This window comes from Oncorhynchus clarkii, chromosome 14, assembly GCF_045791955.1.
Source record: "Oncorhynchus clarkii lewisi isolate Uvic-CL-2024 chromosome 14, UVic_Ocla_1.0, whole genome shotgun sequence".
Taxonomy (NCBI): Eukaryota; Metazoa; Chordata; class Actinopteri; order Salmoniformes; family Salmonidae; genus Oncorhynchus; species Oncorhynchus clarkii.
In genome coordinates, this window is record NC_092160.1 from 12,390,587 (window position 1) to 12,417,459 (window position 26,873).

The 26,873-nt window shown below is 41.3% G+C and overlaps 2 protein-coding genes across 2 annotated transcripts; one reads left to right on the forward strand and one right to left on the reverse strand.

The window, feature by feature from the left end:
- Positions 1 to 5,109: 5,109 nt before the first annotated feature.
- On the reverse strand, positions 5,110 to 6,572 carry LOC139365979 (uncharacterized). The gene is made up of 4 exons (XM_071103047.1): positions 6,201 to 6,572; positions 5,943 to 6,000; positions 5,681 to 5,763; positions 5,110 to 5,513 (listed from the first exon to the last, which is right to left on the reverse strand). The coding sequence occupies exons 1-4, from the start codon at positions 6,462 to 6,464 to the stop codon at positions 5,223 to 5,225; spliced, it is 696 nt and encodes a 231-aa protein (XP_070959148.1). The 5' UTR covers positions 6,465 to 6,572; the 3' UTR covers positions 5,110 to 5,222.
- An 8,779-nt stretch (positions 6,573 to 15,351) lies between these two features.
- Positions 15,352 to 26,763, forward strand: LOC139365980 (signal-transducing adaptor protein 1-like). Its single transcript, XM_071103048.1, has 10 exons — positions 15,352 to 15,453; positions 24,690 to 24,761; positions 24,862 to 24,978; positions 25,107 to 25,163; positions 25,318 to 25,490; positions 25,583 to 25,714; positions 25,917 to 25,986; positions 26,177 to 26,279; positions 26,406 to 26,582; positions 26,695 to 26,763. Exons 1-10 carry the CDS (start codon positions 15,352 to 15,354, stop codon positions 26,718 to 26,720), a joined length of 1,029 nt encoding a protein of 342 aa, XP_070959149.1. The 3' UTR covers positions 26,721 to 26,763.
- Positions 26,764 to 26,873: the final 110 nt, after the last annotated feature.

Sequence of the window (26,873 nt, forward strand, 5' to 3'; positions counted from 1 at the left end):
TATTTGTGTCTGTAAAACAGCCCTTATGTGGGGAAAAACTGGCTCCACATTGAGTAGGCCTGGCTGCCAAGTGGGTGGGCCTATGCCCTCCCAGGCACACCCAAGGCTGCGCCCATGCCCAGTCATGTGAAATCCATAAATTATGGCCTAAATTATTTATTTCAATTGACTGATTTCTTCATCTGAACTGTGACTCAGCAAAATATTTGCGTTTATATTTCTCAGTGTATTTCTCAACTCTCAATTTTCAGCTCAATAGCAACTATTTTACAACCAATATATTTGATAAGGCTGTGAGATATGGAGCGACGCACGTGCAAAATGCTTACTGGCAATTGTGAGACATATTTGTTTCCATGTGTAGTAGCCTACAACTACATGTTTTTTTTTAGGACATTACATTTATTGTTGGATGATTACATGGCTACTAGAAGTGGATCATTTTTGTTGCCATATATAAAAAATTTAAAAATAAACTCAGCAAAAAAAGAAACGTCCTCTCACTGTCAACTGCGTTTATTTTCAACAAACTTAACATGTGTAAATATTTGTATGAACATCACAAGATTCAACAACTGAGATATAAACTGAACAAGTTCCACAGACATGTGACTAACAGAAATTGAATAATGTGTCCCTGAACAAAGGGGGGGTCAAAAGTAATAGCCCTCTCCCTCTGATCCAACAGGTCCCAGACATGCTCAATGGGAGTAAGATCCAGGCTCTTCGCTGGCCATGGCAGAACACTGACATTCCTGTCTTGCACAGAAAGAGCAGTATGGCTGGTGGCATTGTCATGCTGGAGTGTCATGTCAGGATGAGCCTGCAGGAAGGGTTCCACATGAGGGAGGAGGATGTCTTCCCTGTAACTCACAGCGATTGATTGATTGATAGATTGCCTGCAATGACAACAAGCTCCGTCTGATGATGCTGTGACACACTGCCCCAGACCATGATGGACCCTCCACCTCCAAATCGATCCTGCTCCAGAGTACAGGCCTCGGTGTAACGCTCATTCTTTCGACAATAAACGCGAATATGACCATCACCCCTGGTGAGACAAAACCGCAACTTGTCAGCGAAGAGCACTTTTTGCAAGTCCTGTCTGGTCCAGCGACAGTGGGTTTGTGCCCATAGGCGACGTTGTTGCCGGTGATGTCTGGTGAGGACCTGCCTTTACAAAAGGCCTACAAGCCCTCAGTCCAGCCTCTCTCAGCCTATTGCGGACAGTCTGAGCACTGATGGAGGGATTGTGCGTTCCTGGTGAAACTCGGGCAGTTGTTGTTGCCATCCTGTACCTGTCCCGCAGGTGTGATGTTCGGATGTACCGATCCTGTGCAGGTGTTGTTACACGTGGTCTGCCACTGTGAGGACGATCAGCTGTCTGTCCTGTCTCCCTGTAGTGCTGTCTTAGGCGTCTCACAGTACGGACCTTGCAATTTATTGCCCTGGCCATATCTGCAGTCCTCATGCCTCCTTGCAGCATGCCTAAGGCACTTTCACGCAGATGAGCAGGGACCCTGGGCATCTTTCTTTTGGTGTTTTTCAGAGTCAGTAGAAAGGCCTCTTTAGTGTCCTAAGTTTTCATAACTGTGACCTCAATTGCATACCGTCCGTAAGCTGTTAGTGTCTTAGCGACCGTTCCACAGGTGCATGTTCATTAATTGTTTATGGATCTGTAACGGCTGTCCTCTTCATCTGAGGAGGAGTAGGAAGGATCGGACCAATATGCAGCGTGGTATTTATTAAACTCAGAAAACTAAGACCAAAATAACAAAAATAGACCAACACAAAACAGTTCTGTCTGGTGCAGACACAGAGACAGAAAACAACTACTCACACCCATAGTGGGAAAACAGGCTGCCTAAGTATAGTTCTCAATCAGAAACAACGATTGACAGCTGCCTCTGATTGGGAACCATACCAGGCCTAAACATATAAACCCAACACTTAGACATACAACATAGAATACCCACACACATCACACCCTGACCAAACGAAAAATACAGTGCCTTGCGAAAGTATTCGGCCCCCTTGAACTTTGCGACCTTTTGCCACATTTCAGGCTTCAAACATAAAGATATAAAACTGTATTGTTTTGTGAAGAATCAACAAGAAGTGGGACACAATCATGAAGTGGAATGACATTTATTGGATATTTCAAACTTTTTTAACAAATCAAAAACTGAAAAATTGGGCATGCAAAATTATTCAGCCCCTTTACTTTCAGTGCAGCAAACTCTCTCCAGAAGTTCAGTGAGGATCTCTGAATGATCCAATGTTGACCTAAATGACAAATGATGATAAATACAATCCACCTGTGTGTAATCAAGTCTCCGTATAAATTCACCTGCACTGTGATAGTCTCAGAGGTCCGTTAAAAGCGCAGAGAGCATCATGAAGAACAAGGAACACACCAGGCAGGTCCGAGATACTGTTGTGAAGAAGTTTAAAGCCGGATTTGGATACAAAAAGATTTCCCAAGCTTTAAACATCCCAAGGAGCACTGTGCAAGCGATAATATTGAAATGGAAGGAGTATCAGACCACTGCAAATCTACCAAGACCTGGCCGTCCCTCTAAACTTTCAGCTCATACAAGGAGAAGACTGATCAGAGATGCAGCCAAGAGGCCCATGATCACTCTGGATGAACTGCAGAGATCTACAGCTGAGGTGGGAGACTCTGTCCATAGAACAACAATCAGTTGTATATTGCACAAATCTGGCCTTTATGGAAGAGTGGCAAGAAGAAAGCCATTTCTTAAAGATATCCATAAAAAGTGTTGTTTAAAGTTTGCCACAAGCCACCTGGGAGACACACCAAACATGTGGAAGAAGGTGCTCTGGTCAGATGAAACCAAAATTGAACTTTTTGGCAACAATGCAAAACGTTATGTTTGGCGTAAAAGCAACACAGCTCATCACCCTGAACACACCATCCCCACTGTCAAACATGGTAGTGGCAGCATCATGGTTTGGGCCTGCTTTTCTTCAGCAGGGACAGGGAAGATGGTTAAAATTGATGGGAAGATGGATGGAGCCAAATACAGGACCATTCTGGAAGAAAACCTGATGGAGTCTGCAAAAGACCTGAGACTGGGACGGAGATTTGTCTTCCAACAAGACAATGATCCAAATCATAAAGCAAAATCTACAATGGAATGGTTCAAAAATAAACATATCCAGGTGTTAGAATGGCCAAGTCAAAGTCCAGACCTGAATCCAATCGAGAATCTGTGGAAAGAACTGAAAACTGCTGTTCACAAATGCTCTCCATCCATCCTCACTGAGCTCGAGCTGTTTTGCAAGGAGGAATGGGAAAAAATTTCAGTCTCTCGATGTGCAAAACTGATAGAGACATACCCCAAGTGACTTACAGCTGTAATCGCAGCAAAAGGTGGCGCTACAAAGTATTAACTTAAGGGGGCTGAATAATTTTGCACGCCCAATTTTTCAGTTTTTGATTTGTTAAAAAAGTTTGAAATATCCAATAAATGTTGTTCCACTTCATGATTGTGTCCCACTTGTTGTTGATTCTTCACAAAAAAATACAGTTTTATATCTTTATGTTTGAAGCCTGAAATGTGGCAAAAGGTCGCAAAGTTCAAGGGGGCCGAATACTTTCGCAAGGCACTGTAGAAACATACAAAGCAATCTAGGGTCAGGGCGTGACAGGATCATTGAACAATCATGGGAAACAGTGTTTAAACCCTTAACAATGAAGATCTGTCAAGTTATTTGGATTTTTACTAATTATCTTTGAAAAACAGGATACTGAAAAAGGGACGTTTGTTTTTTTGCTGAGTTTATTCAGAACCCGTGACTTTTTCCACATTATGTTACAGTCTTATTCTAAAATTGATTTAATTGTTTTTTTCTTCATCAATCTACACACAATACCCCATAATGACAAAGCAAAAACTGTTTTTTCAAAATCTTTGCCAAAAAACAAGCTTGGTTGGCATACCTGTATTTGGGAAGTTCTCCCATTCTTTTTAGGTCTCTCCAGAGATGTTCGATCAAGTCTGGGCTCTGGCTGGACCACTCAAGGATATGTAGAGACTTGTCCTGAAGCCAATCCTGTGTTGTCTTGGCTGTGTGCTTAAGGTCGTTGTCCTGTTGGAAGGTGAACCTTCGTCCCAGTCTGAGGTCCTGAGAGCTCTAGAGCAGGTTTTCATCAAGGATCTCTCTTTACTTTGCTCCGTTCATCTTTCCCTCGATCCTGACTAGTCTCCCAGTCCCTTCCTCACAGCATGATGCTGCCAACACCATGCTTCACCGTAAGCATGGTGCCAGGTTTCCTCCAGATGTGACACTTGGCATTCAGACCAGTGAGTTGAATCTTGGTTTCATCAGACCAGAGAATCTTGTTTCTCATGGTCAGAGTCCTTTAGGTGCCTTTTGGCAAACTCCAAGTGGGCTGTCATGTGCCTTTTACTGAGGAGTGGCTTCTGTCTGGCCACTCTACCATAAAGGCCTGATTGGTGTTGTGTTGCAGAGATGGTTGTCCTTTTGGAAGGTTCTCCCATCTCCACAGAGGAACTCTGGAGCTCTGTCAGAGTGACCATCGGGTTCTTAGTCACCTCCCTGACCAAGGCCCTTCTCCCCCGATTGATCAGTTTGGCCGAGCTGCCAGCTCTAGGATGAGTGGTTCCAAACTTCTTCCATTTAAGAATGATGGAGACCACTGTGTTCTTGGGGACCTTCAATGCTGCCGACATTTTTTGGTACCCTTCCCCAGATCTGTGCCTTGACAAAAACCTGTCTCGGAACTCTACGTACAATTCCTTCGACCTCATGGCTTGGTTTTTGCACTGACATTCACTGTCAGCTGTGGGACCTTACATAGACAGGTGTGTGCCTTTCCAAATCATGTCCAATCAAATAAATTTACCACAGGTGGACTCAAACCAAGTCATAGAAACATCTCAAGGATGATCAATGGAAACAGGATGCACCTGAGCTCAATTTCGAATCTCATAGTAAACAGTCTGAATACTTATGTAAATAAGGTATTTCAGTTTTTTGTAGTGTAGAAAATAGTAAAAAATAGTAAATATAAAGAAAAACCTGTGAATGAGTAGGTGTCCAAACGTTTGACTAGTACTGTATATATTTATTTACTTACATCTTTCAAAATCTTCCTTGACCCAAATTTTGGTCAGTAGTGGAGTATCGCTGGATTAAAGCATTCTGTGGGCTACTTTTCATGTTAGGATACTTCACGTAGGCCTACCCTCCCTACCATGCCTGGTGTCAACAAACAAATTCAGAATGTAAACAATACCACAAACATACACAAGGACATTGAATGTAAAACATGTAGCATTGCATAACCAAGCAAAAACCTGTAAGAGGCTAGACATGATAAACTCCACACACAAACATATCAGCCACAATAGTGTGGAGGCAAACCACCACAACACCCATAGGGGGAGCCAAAGGATCTGGAGGAGCAGGGAGAGTAGTGTCCAGATCACTCTTGGCAGAAAGAGACCATCATGCTGGGTAACCTTGAAGATAAACAAAGATAGGATTATGAAACAACCAAGACATACTTCCATTCTTTTGTTATTTTCGTTCTCTCTGAACCCAAAACACACAGTGTAACACAGCAACAAAAAAGTGTTTTTTACTGCTCTGGACTGAATGTGGTATGTGGCTGGAGAGGGGACCAAACCTGGTTTGGGAGGTCTGAAGGGTGGACTTCCAGCTGCATCTGATAATCTTCGTCTGCGATCTTCCAAAGGGAGTACACTTTTACTGGGGAAAGAGTACGAAGAACAGAGTGAAGAGTACAGTCAGTACTGTGCTCTTACATCTACATAATAATTGATCTATCTTTCCATTTGTATATTTCCCCCAACTGTTTAAATACTATTCTTCGCTGTGGGGAGTATTGGAAACCATCATATCTTTGGTATTGGTTATTGTGTACTCACAGAGGGCAATAATTGTTAGGAGTATGATCATCAGCTGTAACCAGCTCACATCAGACGTCTGATAGGAAAGAGGGAGAAGTTCAGCAAACTACTGTTGGATACCAACATTTAAGAATTATTCATTGGAATTTTCATACAAATAAAATAAACCTGACTTTCAAGGCAACTCTCTCTGTCACATCACACCAGATATTCTTGAGTCCCATATGTAAAGAAAGAGCAACCAAAGGTTTGGTGTCACCTCAGACCCGGACTCACCTCAGAGGCCCCTGTAACAGTTTTACCCTCAGTCCTCTGTTGATGTTTGCGGAATGTGTTGGCAATGTTAGCCAGCCTATAGTTTCTGACGATATCACTGTTGTCTGTGAATTCTCTTCGACATTCAGGACAGCTGTAATTGTTGTGGCGCCTCATGCTGTGGATGCAGGGCAGGCAGTAGCTGTGTCCACATGGAAACTGGTGGGGATCATTTAGTATCTCAAGGCAGACAAGACAAGTCAACTCTGGCAGAACACTGTCCATTTTGACAGAGTCAAGTATCTAATCCAACACCGACTTTAACACTTCACACAGCAATTTGACAGAGAAAAGATGCACATAAAGAAGCAAGAGCAACTACTGCAAGCAGTCTTAAAAAACGAAAGCAAAAGGAAAGTTATTGAGTTATTTCCTGTGTGGGAGTGGCCTGTGTGCGCCTGTGTGTATGTGTGTGTGTGTGTGTGTGTTTAGGATTTAAGCAGATTCCAAGTCAACCTAATACAGGGACGGGCAACTTTTATGAGGGTGGGGGCAACAAAAAAAATAGAATTCATTATGAGGGGCCGCAGTGGCTCGTGGGTCTGCGTAAAACCATTATAGTAAAAACACTATATTAAAAACCATTATAGTAAAACCATTTGTTACGGATACCATTATCCTGTGTGTGTGTGTGTATCCTGTGTGTTTCTTTTCTCTCCGTCTCCCCTCACAGGTGAAAATCATCACTCCCCAATCAGTCAACAATCAACCCATCAATCAGAAGACACACCTCCTCCTGTTTCCTACCCTATCACAGTTCCTTCCCCATGGTTTAAAAACCCCATCATTTGTTTGCTCTGGAGCTCAATCTCTTTGTAAATGCCATGTTGGTAGATATCTGTTCTATATAGATTTCAAGCTCAATCTCTTTGTAAATGCCATGTTGGTAGATCTCTGTTCTTTATAGATTTCAGTAGCTCAATCTCTTTGTAAATGCCATGTATGTAGATCTCTCTCTTTGCGTCTTAACCTCTTCTTTTGTTTGAGCACCTCCAAATCACTTTGTCATCTCCTGTGAGTATTGTTTTGGTTATGGTGTTTGTTTGTTGCTGGTGGGAAAAGGGGGAAACCAAGACAAGTCGCCCATGGGCATACACTACCCGTAGGTGAACTTTGTTAATGCATTCTTAATCTAAATTACTACAATTTACATGGTGTAGACATCTTCAATCAATCTGATACCACAAAAGTATAAACTATTTTAATGGCACAGTTAGATTAAACCCCCCCCTCTCAGGCACGGCATCTTCTGGCATCTTCGTTTTTCTTCAAATAGCTTTACAGTTCAAAGTGGACGGCCCTTGATAATGTCCCAATTTCAATGTCTCATCTTTACCACTCATGTCTTGTCCATTCGTCAACCAACATACCAGCATCATAAGAAAATGTTAGAACAGATCTTTCTCCATGATCACTCCAAGTGGACTCTCACAGTATGAGAGAACCATGAAAGAAAAGCAGTTGATAGCTTAGATCTGATACTGTACACCAATTTCTGGCTTGGTTCTTTTCTCTCGGTAGAAGTGGTTAGGAAAGCCTCCTTCAATGCCTTTGTCTCTCTTCTTCAGCCAGTTAGAGGGGGTTTTGAGGTACACACACCATTCGGTCCAAATTATCTCTTCCATGCATTAAGATACCGTCTGATGTCACCCTTCATGATAACCTCGAAAAAACAGATCAGAACAACAGTTTAGTTCAGTTCATTAACTACATGATAAATGATTACTTTTACCAATTATTCTTAATATTCATATCTAAACATATTTCACAGAGAATATCAAAACATTCTATTGAAACTATTCTTTCAAATTGGTTTATACTCCCCATCTCACTGTCAACTCCATCGTAGAGCCAAGGATCAAGAAGTTAGACCTATACCCCTCGGGAATAGAACAAAACAAACACAACAAATACAATACACTCAACAATACAATACACTCATTCACATATCACTTAAGTTGTATAACTTCAATTCAAACCCTCAAAAAACTGAATCCTCCCCCATGTTTTACACACATCTCTCCGTATGAGAGTAATGTAAAACAAAATGTCAGCTTAAACTGAAGAAGAAAAAAAACACTCCACAAAGAAAAATTATTTAACCCCTATGGTCATAGGAAAATAGACTTAAAGCAGCATACCCTTAGTTAAAAGCAATGCCCTCTTCACACTGGTCCAAATTACAAATATGGATTAAGAAACATATTTACCAATTACACAAATTATTTTGAAAGCAGTATTACAAATGACCATACATTTATTTTCCAAATGGCTTTCCAATGCGGGTGATCAAGCCACAACGGAAAATCATCAGAAGGTCATAGGTCATACAAAACCCTCCAAAAGCAGTGTTTTGCACTATATAAAACAATTTGCAAACAATAATCAACTAGTTCCAAACATTTTCGTAATTCCATGTTCCCAGAACATTCCTTTATCAAAAGAATTTGCGTGTGTAATGAAAAGTCAGAAAATAAAAACTCATTACAATCCCAATGTGGTGAGTGGCCCCTTCAATGTGGTAGTTTATGGCCCCAATTTCACTCACTCTCCCCAAGAGTACATTCCCTGGACACATTCCAGAGAGACAGTGAAATATCAATTTTCCCGAAGAAAAACACAAAAACACTTAGTATTCATTTACACTACATTGATTCAGAAACTCAAACGTGAAACTATAAACCAAACCTAATGATAATTCCACTGTACCTCAAATCATTAATCATACGTTTTAATCAAATCAATGTATATGCATGATACGTTAAATCAACTCCTAAAAAAAACTTTTAATCAGCAACCCTAATAATTTCAATCTGTTGATATAAATTTAGTAAAAAAACAATTCTGATTTTTTTAAACAAATCTAAAATCCTTCAAAAGTCGGTGCTGTCTCATCATCGTAAAATAAAAATAAACTTATTTTTTTCCCCCACTGATATCCACAAAGGTCAATACTGTTCAGCACATCCATTAATGATCTTCCTTTAGTCTGTACAGGGTCTGAAGTTCCAATGTATGCAGATGATACAGTGATAAATTCATGCAAATAACAAACTACACAAAAACTCACTACTATAATGATTCAGATGACAAAATTGCTCAGAGACTCATGTTTACATCTCAATAAAATAAAACACAGTCTGCATGTTCCTCAAAAAACAAGTACTGATGTAAAACGCTCCTGGTGGTATCTGATTTTAAGTGCCAAGGCATCATACTTGATTCCAACCTTTCTTTTAAACAGCAAATAATAAAGGAACTCAAATACCAAATTCAACCTAGCTAATTTACCAAAACATATGAAATTGTTTTGACTACACTATATAACTACTATAACAACACTATAATTAAAATCTATGATATTCCCACCCTTAACATACTAGTTTAGTCTTTGGCCCAATCTTGCTTTTCAACATTCATACCCATTCAGTCTTCTGTCAACAGGTTCTCATACCATTCAATCCAGCAATCACCTTTAATGACCTGACATTGTTCCACATAATGGAAACATACCATAACCTTAGAGTACATGAACTTTCCTGCTCAAATTTACTGGTGTTACTTAAACAATAAAACCAAGAATCAATAACAATCAGAAGCTATCCTTACGATGTTTTATGATTCAGACATCCAGTCTCCCAATTCTCATAGCCTAATACAGTAAATATAAACGCCACAAATCTATGATGCCCACCTAGCGAATCAGCTGCTAGAAATACAGACAAAAATGTACCTGAACAACGGTTAAAACAATTAGAGTAAGGTTATTGTATATTCAAACTAATAACGCAAATGTACGTTATTCTACAACAATCTACCTGCCTCCAGCAACTTTCCCTGACAATGAGCAGCCAACATAACAACTCACTCTCTTCCATACTTTCAACTCAACTTTCCTATTTCTTTTTCCCCCAGTTGGGCAAAAATATAACCACTCTCATTTCAACGTTTTTCCTTACCTCTATCGTAAGATTAAAACCCCAACTTTATAACTTCCTCTTCTCTTTGCTCTCCACACTTATGAAATGTATCATATTTCTTTAAAAATAACACACAGCGCAAAAATTATAACATGCGTCAGTCAATCTATAAGAATGAAAAACATTTCGGTAACCACTTTCCTATCGCCATTCTCTCCCCGCTATCATTCAGAGTGTCTTTAACTTAGGTAACTGTCTTCTCTATTGATACAGTAATTTAAATACGACCCAATTCTCAATACATTATTCCAGCAGATAATTTAGTGAACAGACATCGTCTTGCATCAGAATTCGCTTCGTTATTATTTTAAATTGAATTATCCTATCAATTTAACCTAAACAATCTATTGAAAACGTTAAATGTATCTCTTATACAAACACCAGCGACCATAACTTTCCAGGCAAAACATACAAATAGATTATTTACTCCAAATACTTTGTCACTCCTGTGAGTTAGAACTGGGCCAAGACAAGTCGCCCATGGGCATACACTACCCGTAGGTGAACTTTGTTAAATACACTAGTTAGAACTGGGCGGACCACCCACTGTATTTTTGGTTAGTTAGTTAGCTGTTGTTGAAATAGGCTAGTCTAGCTTAGGGGTGTTTTGAATACTTATTGTTTCTTTCCTTGGGTCCAGCTCAGCCCCTTTTCCTGCTCCCCCCATTACCGTGTGTTTATAAATAAACCCTGAGTTTGACGGTATTATTTCGGTTGTCGTGGTTATTTCGTTCACACTTTGTCACAATTATAATTTACATGAGTTATGTTACGGGTCTCACTACCATCCCCCCCCTAGACTGTCGGGCCAAAAGGGATTCGTAACACCATTATAGTAAAACCATGTGCAATCATGTAATTGTCATGAGAAGGGAATGCAAAACGCAATAATTATTTATTAACTTTGTCCAATGAACGCTGCAATGCTTAAGTTACAAATGTTTAACAAGCATTACAATGTATTCTAGACATGATCAGAGGGAGAGAGAAAGCATAGCCTGAAAGGCCACGCCCCAAGAGTCCCTGGGGAGGAGAGAAACAGAAAGAGATATACTCTATCTCACCAGTGTCAGGAGCCAAATAGAAAGATAATTATTCTACGAGCATCTTATAGGCATCTGACCTGTTTGGATTCAAAATCTGACTTGTTGACTAATGGCATTACTACTGAGTTAATCTGTTTTGCATGGGCTGCATCTCAATCGGTGGAAAGTGGCAGAGCTACAGCACTGCTTGTCAGACTAGGAGACATCACAAAAATCGGTCTTCTACCGAAAAAGTATGTAGCATCTGACCGGTTTGGCCTACAAAACTAATATAATTCTATGGAAAGATGAGACTCTCACGAACAAGATGGTCTTCTCCGTTTTGCTCCACGTTCCCCAGGGGGGCCCCACGGGACTTTTCGGTACCGCCAATTTGCCAACTTCTGTCTGTAGCGTCTGAACCGTTTGGGCTACCAACTACACTGAACTAAAATAAAAACACAACATGGAAAGTGTTGGTCCCATGTTTCATGAGCTGAAATGAAATCTCAGAAATGTTTTACACGCACAAAAAGCTTTTTTATGTCAAATTTGTGCACAAATTTGTTTACACCCTTGTTGCACAGGTGCACCTTGTGCTGGGGACAAAGGGCCAGTCTAAAATGTGCAGTTTTGTCCCACAACACAATACCACAGATGTCTCAGGTTGAGGGAGCGTGCAATTGTCATGCTGACTGCAAGAATGTCCACCAGAGCTGTTGCCAGAGAATTGAATGTTAATATCTCTACCATCGTTTTAGAGAATTTGGCAGTACGACCAACCGGACTCACAATCGCAGACTACGTGTAACCACTCCAGCCAAGGACCTTCACATCCAGCTTCTTCATCTGGGGAATGGTCTGAGATCAGCCATCCGGACAGCTGATGAAGCCGTAGGATTGCTCTACCAAAACATTTCTGCACAAACTGTCAGAAACCGTCTCATGGAAGCTCATCTGCGTGCTCGTCGTCCTCACCTGGGTCTTGACCTGACTGCAGTTCGGCGTCATAATCTACTTCAGTAGGCAAAAGTTCACCTTCCATGGCCACTGGCAACTGTACCAGACAGATGGCATTGTGTGGGCGAGAGGTTTGCTGATATCAACGTTGTGAACAGAGTGCCCCATGGTGGCGGTGGGGTTATGGTATGGACAGGCTTAAGCTACGAACAACAAACACAATTGCATTTTATCAATGGCCATTTGAATGCACAGAAATACAAGGATGAGCCCCTGAGGCCCATTGTCGTGCCATTCATCCGCCGCCGCCACCACCTCATGTTTCAGCATGATGATACATGTCACAAGGAAATGTGCACAACTCCTGGAAGCTGAAAATGTCCCAATTCCTCCATGGCCTGCATACCAGACATGTCACGGATTGAGCATGTTTGGGGAGCTAAATTTGTTTTCCCTTTCTATGTATTTATATGACCAAAATTATATGGACACCTGCTCGTCGATCATCTCATTCCAAAATCATATGCATTAATATGGAGTTGGTCGCCCCTTTGCTGCTATAACAACCTCCACTCTTCTGGGAAGGCTTACCACTAGATGTTGGAACATTGCTGCCGGGACTTGCAGCCATTCAGCCACAAGAGCATTAGTGAGGTTGGGCGCTGATGTTGGGCGAATAGGCCTGGCTCGCAGTCGACGTTCCAATTCACCCCAAAGGTGTTCGATGGGGTTGAGGTCAGGGCTCTGTGCAAGCCACAGAGCACTGACTAATGGGCCTAGCCCAAGTTCTTTCACACCGATCTCGACAAACCATTTATGTTTGGACCTTGCTTTGTGTACGGGGGAATTGTCATGCTGAAACAGGATAGGGCCTTCCCCAAACTGTTGTCATAAAGTTGGAAGCACAGAATTGTCTAGAATTTCATTGTATGCGGCAGCGTTAAGATTTCCCTGCACTGGAACTAAAGGGCCAAGCCCGAACCATGAAAAACAGCCCTAGACCATTATTCCTCCTCCACCAAACATTACAGTTGGCACCATGCATTGAGGCAGGTAGTGTTCTTCTGGCATTCGTCAAACCCAGATTTGTCTGTCGGACTGCCAAGCCTGACGCTTGGCATTGCGCATGGTGATCTTAGGCTTTTGCGCGGCTGCTCGGCCATGGAAACCCATTTCATGAAACTACTAGCTTCAGCACTCGCCGGTCCCGTTCTGTGATCTTGTGTGGCCTACCACATTGCGGCCAAGCTGTTGTTGCTCCTAGATGTTTCCACTTCACAATAACAGCACTTACAGTTGACGAGGGCAGCTCTAGCAGGGCGAAAATTGTACGAAAAATTGTACGAATGACGGTGCTATATTGAAAGTCACTGAGCTCTTCAATAAGGCCATTCTACTGCCAATGTTTGTGTATGGAGATTACATGGCTGTGTGCTCGATGTTATACACCTGTCAGCAATGGGTGTGGCTGAAATAGCCAAATCCACTCATTGGAAGGGGTGTCCATATACTTTTGTATATATAGTGTCTCCCCTTGATATGAGAGACACTTCAAAACCCTATTCTTTATGATTACAATTTTTTTACTTGCGGTTTTGCCATTAATTAACGTGTTATTCAATTACATTTTTTATATATTGTATTTTATACCTACAGGTGTCCTAAAATTACAAATAAAATCACTAAATGATACACGGTATGGCCAATTTAAAACCATTCCAAATGTTAGTTTAGTAGAACCCCCCTCGCAAAGGCTAGACAGTGTGGCTAGACGGTATGGCTGGATGGTACACTGTCCCTCTCTCAGCACATATCAAAGCTGCAGGCTAAAGTTAAATCTAATCTATCTTGGTTTCCTCTATCGTAATCGCTACTCTTTCACCCCAGCTGCCAAACTAACCCTGATTCAGATGACCATCCTACCCGTGCTAGATTACGGAGACGTAATTTATAGATTGGCAGGTAAGGGTGTTCTCGGAGTGCCTAGATGTTCTTTACCAATCGGCCATCAGATTTGCCACCAATGCTCCTTATAGGACACATCACTGCACTCTATACTCTTCTGTAAACTGGTCATCTCTGTATACCCGTCGCAAGACCCTCTGGTTGATGCTTATTTATTAAACCCTCTAAGGACTCAGTCCTACCTGTCTGAGATATCTACTGCAGCCCTCATCCTCAACATTACAACCCCCATTCTGCCAGTCACATTCTGCTAAAGGTCCCCAAAGCATACACATCCTTGGGTCGCTCTTCTTTTCAGTTTGCTGCAGCTAGCGACTGGAATGAGCTGCAACAAGCACTCAAACTGGACAGTTTTATCTCAATCTCTTCATTCAAAGACTCAATCATGGACACTCTTACTGACAGTTGTCTGCTTTGTGTGATGTACACACTGTACATAGGTTTTTCTATTTTTATTTTCTTTTGTGTTATTGACTCGACGTTTGTGTAACTCTGTGTTGTTGTTTTTGTCGCACTGCTTTGCTTTATCTTGGCCAGGTTGCAGTTGTAAATGAGAACTTGTTCTCAACTGGCCTATCTGGTTAAATTAAGGTTAAAGAAAATAAATAAAAAATAAAAAGGCTTAAACTTTTCGGGGTTAACTTCCAATCAGATACAGTATCAGACCTACAGGATGTAAAGACAACAGGGCCTCTGCTACCCAGACGTGTGACAAAAAATGGATGTTGGAGAGATAATGCAGCATTCCTGAGACAACACAAAGGAAAACCTTCCATACAGTTGATAAGAGTCACTTCGGAGGTTGGTCACAGTACCGAGTCATGTGAAGGTGGCAGTTGTGCCAGTTCCAGGTCTAAAGTGCTAAAGGACGCCCTAGTACCTCAAGGTTCTACTTTACAATCTGTAAATCACTGCACTGCTTCCTCATTCCCTAAGTTCAGCCAGCCTTATACTGACCAAGGACTGAGAAGACGATAAGCTAAGTCAATGGCTCACACAGACAGATAAAACAACACTAAAAGTTCTGAGGTAATTAGATCAAGTGGTGGACAGAGCCACAGGGATCTGGATCTATATATATATATAGTGGTTTAAACTTAAGTCAAACTTAAAGTTTATGTGAACTGAATTGGGCTAAACAACACAGAGTTGAGCTAAGCAGGACCAGGACAAAGTGGAAACATGACAGCAACCACTAGACGGGTTTACAAGAGGAGGGAGACCATCACAGCCCTTCCTCTGTATTACTCAGGACAGCTGCTGAAGAAATACACTGGAGAGAAGGTAACGAACAGGAGACAGAGAATGGGGGATAGGCCAATAAGGACTGGCAGAGAGAAAATTACAGAGTGACCCTTACGAAAATAAAGTCAAAAATCAATATATTTAACATCACGTAATACATGTAAATGCAATTAGCATTTTTGTAATGCCTGACAATATTCCTGAAATGCATGGCTATGACATCTAGTCTACCTGGTGGCCAAAGTGGTTCCTAATGCAGCTTCTTCAATTACTCTTTACGTATTGATCAATGGAGATATGAATTTAAATGTTTTATTTAACCTTTATTTAACTATGCAATTCAGTTAAGAACAAAAATCTTATTTACAATGAGGCTACCAGAAAGCAAAATGCCTCCTGCGGGTACGGGTGTCAAGCCGACCTTAGAGAGCCGTTTCATTTCTCTATTTGGTTAGGTCAGGGTGTGATTTGGGGTGGGCATTCTATGTTATCTGTTTCTTTGTTTTTGGCCGAGTGGGGTTCCCAATCAGAGGCAGCTGTCCATCGTTGTCTCGGATTGGGAATCATACTTAGGCAGTCCTTTTTCCCATTTTTGCATTGGTTGTTATTTTGCCCTGCAGAACGTCACGTTCGTATTTTGTTTTGTTGTTGTCGGCGTTCATTATAAAATAAATAGAATTAACACGTACCACGCTGCGCTTTGGTCCACTTCTTCCCTTGATGATCGTGACAACGGGGGGCTTGGTTTAAAAATTTAAAATAAATAAAAATATAGGACAAAACACACATCACGACAAGAGAGACTCCACAACACTACATAAAGAGACCTAAAACAACAACATAGCATGGCAGCAACACATGAAAACACAGCATGGTAGCAACACAACACGATAGCAACACAACATGTCAGCAGCACAACATGGTAGCAGCACAAAAATAATGTACAAACATTATTGGGCACAGACAACAGCACAAAAGGCAAGAAGGTAAAGACAACAATACATCACACAAAGCAGCCACAACTGTCAGTAAGAGTGTCCATGATTAAGTCGTTGAATTAAGATATTGAGATAAAACTGTTCAGTTTGAGTGTTTGTTGCAGCTCGTTCCTGCGCTAGCTGCAGCGAACTGAAAAGAGGAGTGACCCAGGGATGTGTGTGCTTTGGCGACCTTTAACAGAATGTGACTGGCAGAACGGGTGTTGTATGTGGAGGATGAGGGCTGCAGTAGGTATCTTAGATAGGGGGGAATGAGGCCTAAGAGTATTTTATAAATAAGCATCAACCAGTGGAGATAATTGTTTTGCCCACCAAACAAAACTTTGGCAGTGATATAATTTAAATTGTACATTTTTAGGGGGAGATTTCAACTAATTTAAACATTCTGTCAAAGAGCACATGTTTAACTTCATAAAAAACATCTTGAGAGGGGAAAAATATTATAGTAAGTGCCTCTCTTCAGCTTAATGAAGTAATGAAATCGGGCATTAGGCTGTTTAAAAAATATATATAAAAATATATTTTTATGGATTTAAACATGAACTATACATTGTACAACACTTCACAATAAAGTGCCTTCAGAAAGTATTCACACCAGTTGACTTTTTCCAAATTTTTCTTTGTTGCGAATTGGGATTAAAATTTATTTGCTTGTTTGTTTTTTCAACGATATATACAAAGTACTCTGTCAAAGTGGAAGAAAAAAAATATATATTTTGAAAAATAAAACACAAATATATGCTGATTAGATAACTATTCAACCCCCTCGGTCAATACATGCAAGATCACCTTTTGCCAGCGATTACAGAAAAAAAAGAGTATTTTTGAGTAAGTCTCCAGAGCTTTGCACACCTGGATTGTACAATGCTTGCCAATTATCATTTTTACACTCTTCAAGCTCTATCAAGATGGTTGGTGATCATTACTAGACAGCCATTTTCAAGTCTTTCCATAGATTTTCAAGCCGATTTAAGTCCGAACTGTAACTAGGCCACACAGGAACATTTAATGTCGTCTTGGTAAGCAACTCCAGTGTATATTTGGCCCTGAATTTAACTTCTTGTCCTGCTGAAAGGTGAATTTGTCTCCCAGTGCTGGAAAGCATACTGAACCAGGTTTTCCTCTAGAATTTTGCATGTGCTTAGCTCTATTCCGTTTCTTTTTATCATCAACAAAAAACTCCCTAGTCCTTGCCGATGACGAGCATATCCATGACATGATGCAGCCACCACCATCCTTGAAAATATGAAGACTGATACTCAGTGATGTGTTGTATTTGCCCTAAACAACACTTTCTATTCAGGACAAAAAGTTAATTTCTTTGACATTTTTTGGGCAGTATTACTTTAGTGCTTTATTGCAAACAGAATGCATGTTTTTGATTTTTTAAATTCTGTACAGACTTCCTCCTTTTCACTCTGTTAATTGGGTTAGTAGTGTGGAGTAGCTACAATATGGTTGAGCCATCCTCAGTTTTCCCTTATCACAGCCATTAAACTCTGTAACTGTTGGCCTAATGGTGAAATCACTGAGCGGTTTCCTTCCTCTCCAGCAACTGAGTTAGGAAGGACACCTGTATCTTTGTAGTGACTGGGTGTATTGATACACCATCCAGAGTGTAATTAATAACTTCACCATGCTCAACTGGATATTCAGTGTCTGTTTTTTTTTTTACCCATCTACCAATAGGTGCCTTCTTCTTTGCGAAACATTGGACAACCTCACTGGTCTTTCTGGTGAATCTGTGCTTGAAATTCACTACTCGGCTGATGTGTGGGGTACAAAGATGGGGCAATGATTTAAAAAATTTTTTATCGATATTATTGCACACAGAGTGAGTCCATGCAACTTATGTGACTTGTAAAGAAAATGTTTACGTTTGGATGTATTTAGTCTTCCATAACAAAGGAGTTAAATAGTTATTGTGGCAGGTAGCCTTTAGTGGTTAGAGCGTTGGGCCAGTAACCGAAAGAGTTGCTAGAGCGAATCCCTGAGCTGACAAGGTATAAATCTGTCTTTCTGCCCCTGAACAAGGCAGTTAACCCACTGTTCCTAGGCTGTCATTGTAAACAATAATTTGTTCTTAACTGAATTGCCTAGTTACAATTTTTTTTTAATAGACAAGATATTTCAGCTTTAAATGTGTATAAATTTCAACAACAAAAAATATAAATTTAAATTCAGGTTGTAACAACAAAGTGTGGAAAAAGTTAAGGGGTGCGAATACTTTCTGAAGGCACTGTATTTCAAAGTGTAGGTCTAGGTTTTGTGCATCCAATGAGCGGTATGATACGGCTCTACAGTGTTGGGTTAGCAGTGTTATGGTGCTGGGTTAGCAGTGTTATGGTGCGTTAGTAACCAAGTGAGAAGTGGGAATTTACCACATCTGGGAAAAATCCACTTGGGCGGCCCTCCAACTGGTAATTACTAGTTAAATCAGCCATGAATCCTCATGACAAGGAGAATGGAAGGTTGTTGTGTATTACAGGGAGGGGCAATTGAATGCAAGTTTCACAAAAAAAATTTAACATTTCTAGCCTGTCCATCTATGCGTGACAGGTCACACATCCTGAGTGTTATGCTGTACCTGCTCAGTTTTTCCCCACAAAACACCAGAAAATGCCCTAAAAGAGTAGAACCAGCTCACCTGGTTTTATACTATGATTTCACTATTAGATGTTCAATGTTTCTTTTGAAATAAAAGTTTAAAAAGGAATAGTTTCACCATATTAAAATGAGAGTTCAGTTCACATAACATAACAGGGTTGACCTTCAAATGAGGGACAGAAGTAAATGAATCATTAAATCACATAATCTTTCATAAATAACTTTGTCAAAGCAACAAAATAACTAGGGTTTTACAGTGATGGTGAAAACTTGGACACACATATTCAATCAATGGATTTTCTTTATTCTTACTATTTTCTACATTGTGACTACATCGAGACTATGAAATAACGCATATGGAATCATGTAGTAACCAAAAATGTGTTAAACAAATTAAAATAGATTTTGAGACTCTTCAAAGTAGCCACCCTTTGCCCTGATGACAACTTTACACATTCTTGGCATTCTCTCAACCAGCTTCACCTGGAACGCTTTTGAAACAGTTTTGAAGGAGTTCCCACATATGCTTTTTTCACCTTTATTTAACAAGATAGGCTAGTTGAGAACAAGTTCTCATTTACAACTGCAACCTGGCCAAGATAAAGCAAAGCAGTTCGACACATACAACAACACAGATTTACACATGGAATAAACAAACATGCAGATAATAATACAGTAGAAAAAGTATATATACAGTGTGTGCAAATAAGGTAAGATAAGGGAGTTAAGGCAATAAATAGGCCATGGTGGAGAAGTAATTACAATATAGCAATTAAACACTGGAGTGATAGATGTGCAAAAGATGAATGTGCAAGTAGAGATACTGGGGTGTAAAGGAGCTAGATAAATAAATAAAAATACAGTATGGGGATGCGGTAGTTGGATGGGCTATTTACAGATGGGCTATGTACAGGTGCAGTGATCTGTGAGCTGCTCTGACAGCTGGTGCTTAAAGCTAGTGAGGGAGATACGAGTCTCCAGCTTGCAGTTTGTTCCAGTCATTTGCAGTGGAGAACTGGAAGGAATGGTGGCCAAAGGAAGAATAGGCTTTGGGGGTGACCAGTGAAATATATCTGCTGGAGCGCGTGCTACGGGTGGGTGCTGCTATGGTGACCAGTGAGCTGAGAAAATGTGGGGCTTTACCTAGCAGAGACCTGTAGATGACCTGGAGCCAGTGGGTTTGGCGACGAGTATGAAGCGAGGGCCAGCCAACGAGAGCGTATAGGTCGCAGTGGTGATTAGTGTATGGGGCTTTGGTGACAAAACGGATGGCACTGTGATAGACTGCATCCAGTTTGTTGAGTAGAGTGTCGGAGGCTATTTTGTAAATGACATCGCCGAAATCGAGGATCGGTAGGATGGTCAGTTTTACAATGGTATGTTTGGCAGCATGAGTGAAGGATGCTTTGTTGCGAATTAGGAAGCCGATTCTAGATTTAATTTTGGATTGGAGATGCTTAATGTGAGTCTGGAAGGAGAGTTTACAGTCTAATCAGACACCTAGGTATTTGTAGTTGTCCACATATTCTATGTCAGAACGGTCCAAAGTAGTGATGCTGGACGGGCGGGCAGGTGTGGGCAGCGATCAGTTGAAGAGCATGCATTTCGTTTAACTTGCATTTAAGAGCAGTTGGAGGCCACGGAACGAGAGCTGTATGGCATTGAAGCTCATCTGGAGGTCAGTTAACACAGTGTCCAAAGAAGGGCCAGATGTATACAGAATGGTGTCGTTTGCATAGAGGTGGATCAGAGAATCACCAGCAGCAAGAGCGACATCATTGATAAAAACAGAGAAAAGTGTCGGCCCAAGAATTGAACCCTGTGGCACCCCCATAGAGACTGCCAGAGGTCCGGACAACAGGCCCTCCAATTTGACACACTGAACTCTATCAGAGAAGTAGTTGGTAAACCAGGCGAGGCAGTCATCTGAGAAACCAAGGCTGTTGAGCCTGCCGATAAGAATGTGGTGATTGACAGAGTCGAAAGCCTTGAACAGATCGATGAATACGGTTGCACAGTAGTCTCTTATCAATGGTGGTTATGATATCGTTTAAGACCTTGAGCGTGGCTGAGGTACACCCATGACCAGCTCTGAAACCAGATTGCATAGTGGAGAAGGTGCGGTGGGATTCGAAATGGTCGGTAATCTGTTTGTTAACTTGGCTTTCGAAGACCTTAGAAGGCAGGGTAGGATAGATACAGGTCTGTAGCAGTTTGGGTCTAGAGTGTCTCCCCCTTTGAAGAGGGGGATGACCGCAACAGCTTTCCAATCTCAGACGATACGAAAGAGAGGTTCAACAGGTTAGTAATAGGGGTTGCAACAATTTTGTCAGATAATTTTAGAAAGAGAAGGTCCAGATTGTCTAGCCCGGCTAATTTGTAGGGGTCCAGATTTTGCAGCTCTTTCAGAACATCAGCTATCTGGATTTGGGTGAAGGAAAAAATGGGGGAGGCTTGGGCGAGATGCTGTGGGGGGTGCAGGTCTGTTGACCGGGGTAGGGGTAACCAGGTGGAAAGCATGGCCAGCCGTTGAAAAATACTTATTGAAATTCTCAATTATAATGGATTTATCAGTGGTGACAGTGTTGCCTAGCCTCAGTGCAGTGGACAGCTGGGAGAAGGTGTTCTTATTCTTCATGGACTTTAATGTCCAAGAACCTTTTTGAGTTTGTGCTAGAGGATGCAAATTTCTGTTTGAAAAATAGTCTTAGCTTTCCTAACTGCCTGTGTACTGTATATTGGTTCCTAACTTCCCTGAAAAGATAATGCTAATGAAGTACGCCACAGGATGTTTTTGTGCTGGTCAAGGGCAGTCAGGTCTGGAGTGAACCAAGGGCTGTATCTGTTCCTGGTTCCTGTTACTGTTCCTGTTCCTGGTTCTACATTTTTTGAATGGGGCATGCTTATTTAAGATGGTGAGGAAGGCACTTTTAAAGAATAACCAGGCGTCCTCTACTGACGGGATGAGGTCAATATCCTTCCAGGATATCCGGAAGGAAAGGCCTGCTCGCTGAAGTGTTTTGGGGAGCGTTTGACAGTGCTGAGCACTTGTTGGCTGCTTTTCCTTCACTCTGCGGTCTAGCTCATCCCAAACCATCTCAATTGGGTTGAGGTTGGGTGATTGTGGAAGGCAGGTCATCTGATGCAGCACCATCACTCTCCTTCTTGGTCAAATAGCCCTTACACAGCCTGGAGATGTGTTGGGTCATTGTCCTGTTGAAAAACAAATGGTAATCCCACTAAGCACAAACCAGATGTGATGGCGTATCGCTGCTGAATGCTGTGGTAGCCTTGTTAAGTGTGCCTTGAATTCTAAATAAATCGGTCTAATGTCCATTGCTTGTGTTTCTTGACCCAAGCAAGTCTCTTCTTGTTATTGGTGTCCTTTAGTAGTGGTTTCTTGTCAGCAGTTCGACCATGAAGACCTGATTCACTCACTCTTCTGAACAGTTGATGTTGAGATGTGTCTGTTACTTGAACACTGTGAAGCTGTATATAGACTTTTGTTTCTACTGTGTTATTAACTGTATGTTTGTTTATTCCATGTGTAACTCTGTGTTGTTGTTTGTGTCGCACTGCTTTGCTTTATCTTGGCCAGGTCGCAGTTGTAAATGAAAGCTTGTTCTCAACTATCTTACCTTGTTAAATAAAGGTGAAATAAAAAATAAATAAAATCATTTATTTGGACTGCAATCTGAGTTGCAGTTAACTCCAATGAATGTATCCTCTGTAGCAGAGGTAACTCTGGGTCTTCCTTTCCTGTGGCGGTCCCCGTGAGAGCCAGTTTCATCATAGCGCTTGATGGTTTTTGCGACTGCACTTGAAGAAACTTCTTGAAAGTTCTTGAAATGTTCCTGATTGACTGACCTTCATGTCTTAAAGTAATGATGGATAATCCTTTCTCTTTGATTATTTGAGCTGTTCTTGCCATAATATGGACTTGGTCTTTCAACAAATAAGGCTATCGTCTGTACACCACCCCTACCTTGTCACAACACAGCTGATTGGCTCAAATGCATAAAAGAAGGAAATCAATTCCACAAATTAACTTTTAAACTTCTTAGGGCTGAAATCCCGTTAACGGGATCGATATGACAACAGCCAGTGAGAGTGCAGGGCGTCAAATTCAAAACAACAGAACTCTCATAATTAAAATTCCTCAAACATACAAGTAAGTACCTTATACCATTTTAAAGGTAATATTGTTGTTAATCCCACCACAGTGTCCGATTTAAAATAGGCTTTACAGCGAAAGCACCACAAACAATTATGTTAGGTCAGAGCCAAGCCACAGAAAAACACAGCCATTTTTTCAGTCAAAGATAGGAGTCACAAAAAGCAGAAATAGAGATAAAATGAATCACTAACCTTTGATGATCTTCATCAGATGACACTCATAGAACTTCATGTTACACAATACATGTATGTTTTGTTTGATAAAGTTCCTATATAAAAAAAATCTCAGTATACATTGGGCGCTTTATGTTCAGTAGTTTCAAAAACATCCAGTGATTTTGCAGAGCCACATAAATTTACAGAAATAATCATTATAAATGTTGAGTGAAAATACAAGTGTTCTGCATGGAATTAAAGATATACTTCTCCTTAATGCAACCGCTGTGTCAGATTTCAAAAAAGCTTTACGGAAAAAGCAAACCATGCAATTATCTGAGTACTGCAATCCGACAACAAATACATATATCCGTCATGTTGGAGTCAACAGAAGTCAGAAATAACATTATAAATATTCAGTTACATTTGATGATCTTCATCAGAATGCACTCCCAGGAATCCCAGTTCCACAATAAATGTTTGATTTGTTCGACAATGTCCATCATTTATGTCCAAATAGCTACTTTTGTTAGCGCATTTGGTAAACAAATCAAAACTCACGAAGCGCGTTCACTAGTTGCAGACGAAATGTCAAAAATCTTCAGAAAAGCAAAGGAACGGGAGATACCTCTCATGTGAAATGTGCGTGACTGCTGGCAGACCTCTGACTCATTCAGCCCCCCTTCATAGTAGAAGCATCAATCAAGTTTCTAAAGATGGTTGACATCTAGTGGAAGCCTTAGGAAGTGCAAGATGACCAATATCCAACTGTATCTTCTATAGGGGCTAAGTTGAAAATCGACCAACTTCAGATTTCCCACTTCCTGGTTGGACTTTTTCTCAGGTTTTTGCCTGCCATATGAGTTCTGTTACACTCACAGACATAATTCAAACAGTTTAAGAAACGTTAGAGTGTTTTCTATCCAAATGTACTAATAATATGCATATATTAGCAACTGGGACTGAGGAGCAGGCAGTTTACTCTGGGCACCTCAGTCATACTGCCCCCCAGCCATAAGAAGTGTTTAACAAGACACCTGTTAATTGAAATGCATTCAAAGCTACAAAGCTATGTACAAAGCTGTCATAAACACAAAGGGTGGCAACTTTGAAGAATCTCAAAGTTAAAATATATTTTGATTTGTTTAACACTTTTTTTGGTTACAACATCATTCCGAATGTGTTATTTCACAGTATTGATGTCTTCAGTATTATTCTACAATGTTGAACCTTTTGACTGGTAAAGTATACTTATCAAAGTAAATCAATTAATTTGGGCATGTTTCTGCAAGTGTAGAGCAATGGACTTCATGTTGAATCTGGTTTGGCCTTTTCCAGGAATTTAAGAACTTTTATGCGGAGCTCCGTGGATCAACACTCTTTCTGTACCCAGACGAGATGCATGACACAGTAAGAGAAAGGCTGCACTCATCTAATCTCTTGGTTGTATTGTATCAAGATTTTTAATCTATCTATGGCTTGACTAATCAGATACGTAATTCCCTATCAGTACTCAGAGAAACTGGACCTTCAGATGTGGAAGTCGATGTCGATGGATTCTCCTTATCAAAACAACAGGTCAACCATCTACACTCTCACCCTGACCAATGAGGAAGTGCAGCTAAAGGTCATTTATGTTAAATTCAGTCAAGTTATTGCCACTCCTAATCAGAACGTGTTACTGGCAAATAGCCATAAAGTGGTTGCACAATCCTGCAGATTTACGAGACAGGTATCTGTTGATATCTGATCTAGGTGGATAACCCCAACACAGGAGAGGAGTGGAGAGGCTTCATCATGACTGTGGCCACTGTATGTAACACACACATACACATTGGGCTGTCAGGGTTAAATACTCATTCTGACTCATTTTCCTGAGAGTTAAGTGACAACAGAGAACTTCTAGATTAAACTAAAGAGCAAAGTAAATATAAGCTTGCAATTTCTTTGACGATGTGCCCTGTAGAAGGAGATCCCCAGTAAACTGCAGCTGCTCCCAGGTCAGATGCTGAGGCTGGAAGAGGTTCTGTCTGAGGAGAAGAAGAGACAGGCCCCATGTCCTCCCCTGCCTTACACCCCCTACCATATCCATCCCTCATCAGACGACACATATGACGATGCCCTCTCTGGAACCCCCCTGTGAGAATTGCCATGTTTCTATTCATTATTTTGATACAAAATGTATTTCTATCTCGTCTCCTCTCACCCTCCTTTTCTTCTCCTCTCTCCAGCTGTTTCTTTCCTGTGTCTCGACAGAAGGCAGAGAAGATGTTGAAGGAGAACACAGAGTACGGCAGCATCATTCTCCGCCCCTCGACTGACAACACTAACTACGCCATCACCTTGAGACAGGACTGCCCCAGGTCTTGAACTTAAACATCTCACCCCTGACCTTTAACCCTGAACTCCAACACCCTGTAACTTACAGGCCTCAAGTTTCTCCACCCTTCACAAAACAAGCCTTTATTGACAACAGCACCCTAGCCCTATCATACAAGTGTCTCTGGCTGAGGGAGTAGAGAGGAGACCGAGTACTCTTGAGATTTACCAGACTCTATCTTTCAGTGGCCCAGTGATGAAGAACTACAAAGTGCTTTCCATAGACACAGGCTTCGTCATTGAACTAGATGCCCCGGTGAGTCCTGCTCCTGCAGCCTGATTCCTGTACTGAATGTCTGACTCTCATCCCATCAGAATGGGCTCAAAACACAGCACTGATATGAGACGACACTCTGTATATGCTTAGTGTCTTGACAGCCCTTCAAGTTTGTCCGATATCTGCTTTTGATAGGAGGTAACATCCTAATGTCTGTCCGTTTCATCAGGTGACTGTCCCTTCCCTGGGGGCAGTGCTAGATCACTTCCTGAAGGCAACAGAGTTCCGTCTGCACCCATACCTGGTTCCCCAGACCTACGACACCTGCATTGGTGAGAGAGCGTCACAACACCACAAATAAGTTGACTCACCACTGAAGGCTAAACTTATCCCCATAACAATCATATCATTACTCCTGTATTGTACAAGGTGTGTAACTTATGACCTGTGCCAATCAGATTTACCACTCGCATTGCCCTGTTTTCCACCGAAAACGGTCCCCCGGGCGAGAGTGGCACCGATGATCCACACAAAGTCCCCGAAAGGGAGCACCCCTCCCTCCTTTCCCAAACTCCCAATCAAAGGCACAGATACAGGAAAAGAATATCAAGACGCAGATGAAGTATTAAACCCAGGTGTGTGGGTCACAATCAACTTCAGAGCATCAGTGTGTTTACAATAGACGTGGGTGAAGTCTCAGGCTTGTAAGTTCTCTTCAGTCCGTCTACTCTGTTTCCGTCTCTCCAGACCGCAGACCTGAAGATCTGAATTAGGAGCTCCGCACAGCAGTACCGAAAGGGGATGAAACAGACCTACACAGGGGAACAGTTCACACACTACACAAAAATCACACACACGCACACACACAGAGAGCAACAATGTCACGAATGAACACACTTGATCTATAGCATCTAGCAAGTTTTTAT

What these genes read in the sequence shown, in the direction of transcription:
- LOC139365980 (XM_071103048.1), top strand. Translation starts at nt 15,352, where the DNA reads ATGACAGCAACCACTAGACGGGTTTACAAGAGGAGGGAGACCATCACA. An exon ending in CAGACGAGATGCATGACACA is followed by an intron (nt 24,762 to 24,861) that starts GTAAGAGAAAGG and finishes ATTCCCTATCAG; the next exon opens with TACTCAGAGAAACTGGACCT. An exon ending in ATGAGGAAGTGCAGCTAAAG is followed by an intron (nt 24,979 to 25,106) that starts GTCATTTATGTT and finishes TATCTGATCTAG; the next exon opens with GTGGATAACCCCAACACAGG.
- LOC139365979 (XM_071103047.1), bottom strand. Translation starts at nt 6,464, where the DNA reads ATGGACAGTGTTCTGCCAGAGTTGACTTGTCTTGTCTGCCTTGAGATA. An exon ending in CTGTTACAGGGGCCTCTGAG is followed by an intron (nt 6,001 to 6,200) that starts GTGAGTCCGGGT and finishes CTTTCCTATCAG; the next exon opens with ACGTCTGATGTGAGCTGGTT. An exon ending in CTTCAGACCTCCCAAACCAG is followed by an intron (nt 5,514 to 5,680) that starts GTTTGGTCCCCT and finishes TTTATCTTCAAG; the next exon opens with GTTACCCAGCATGATGGTCT.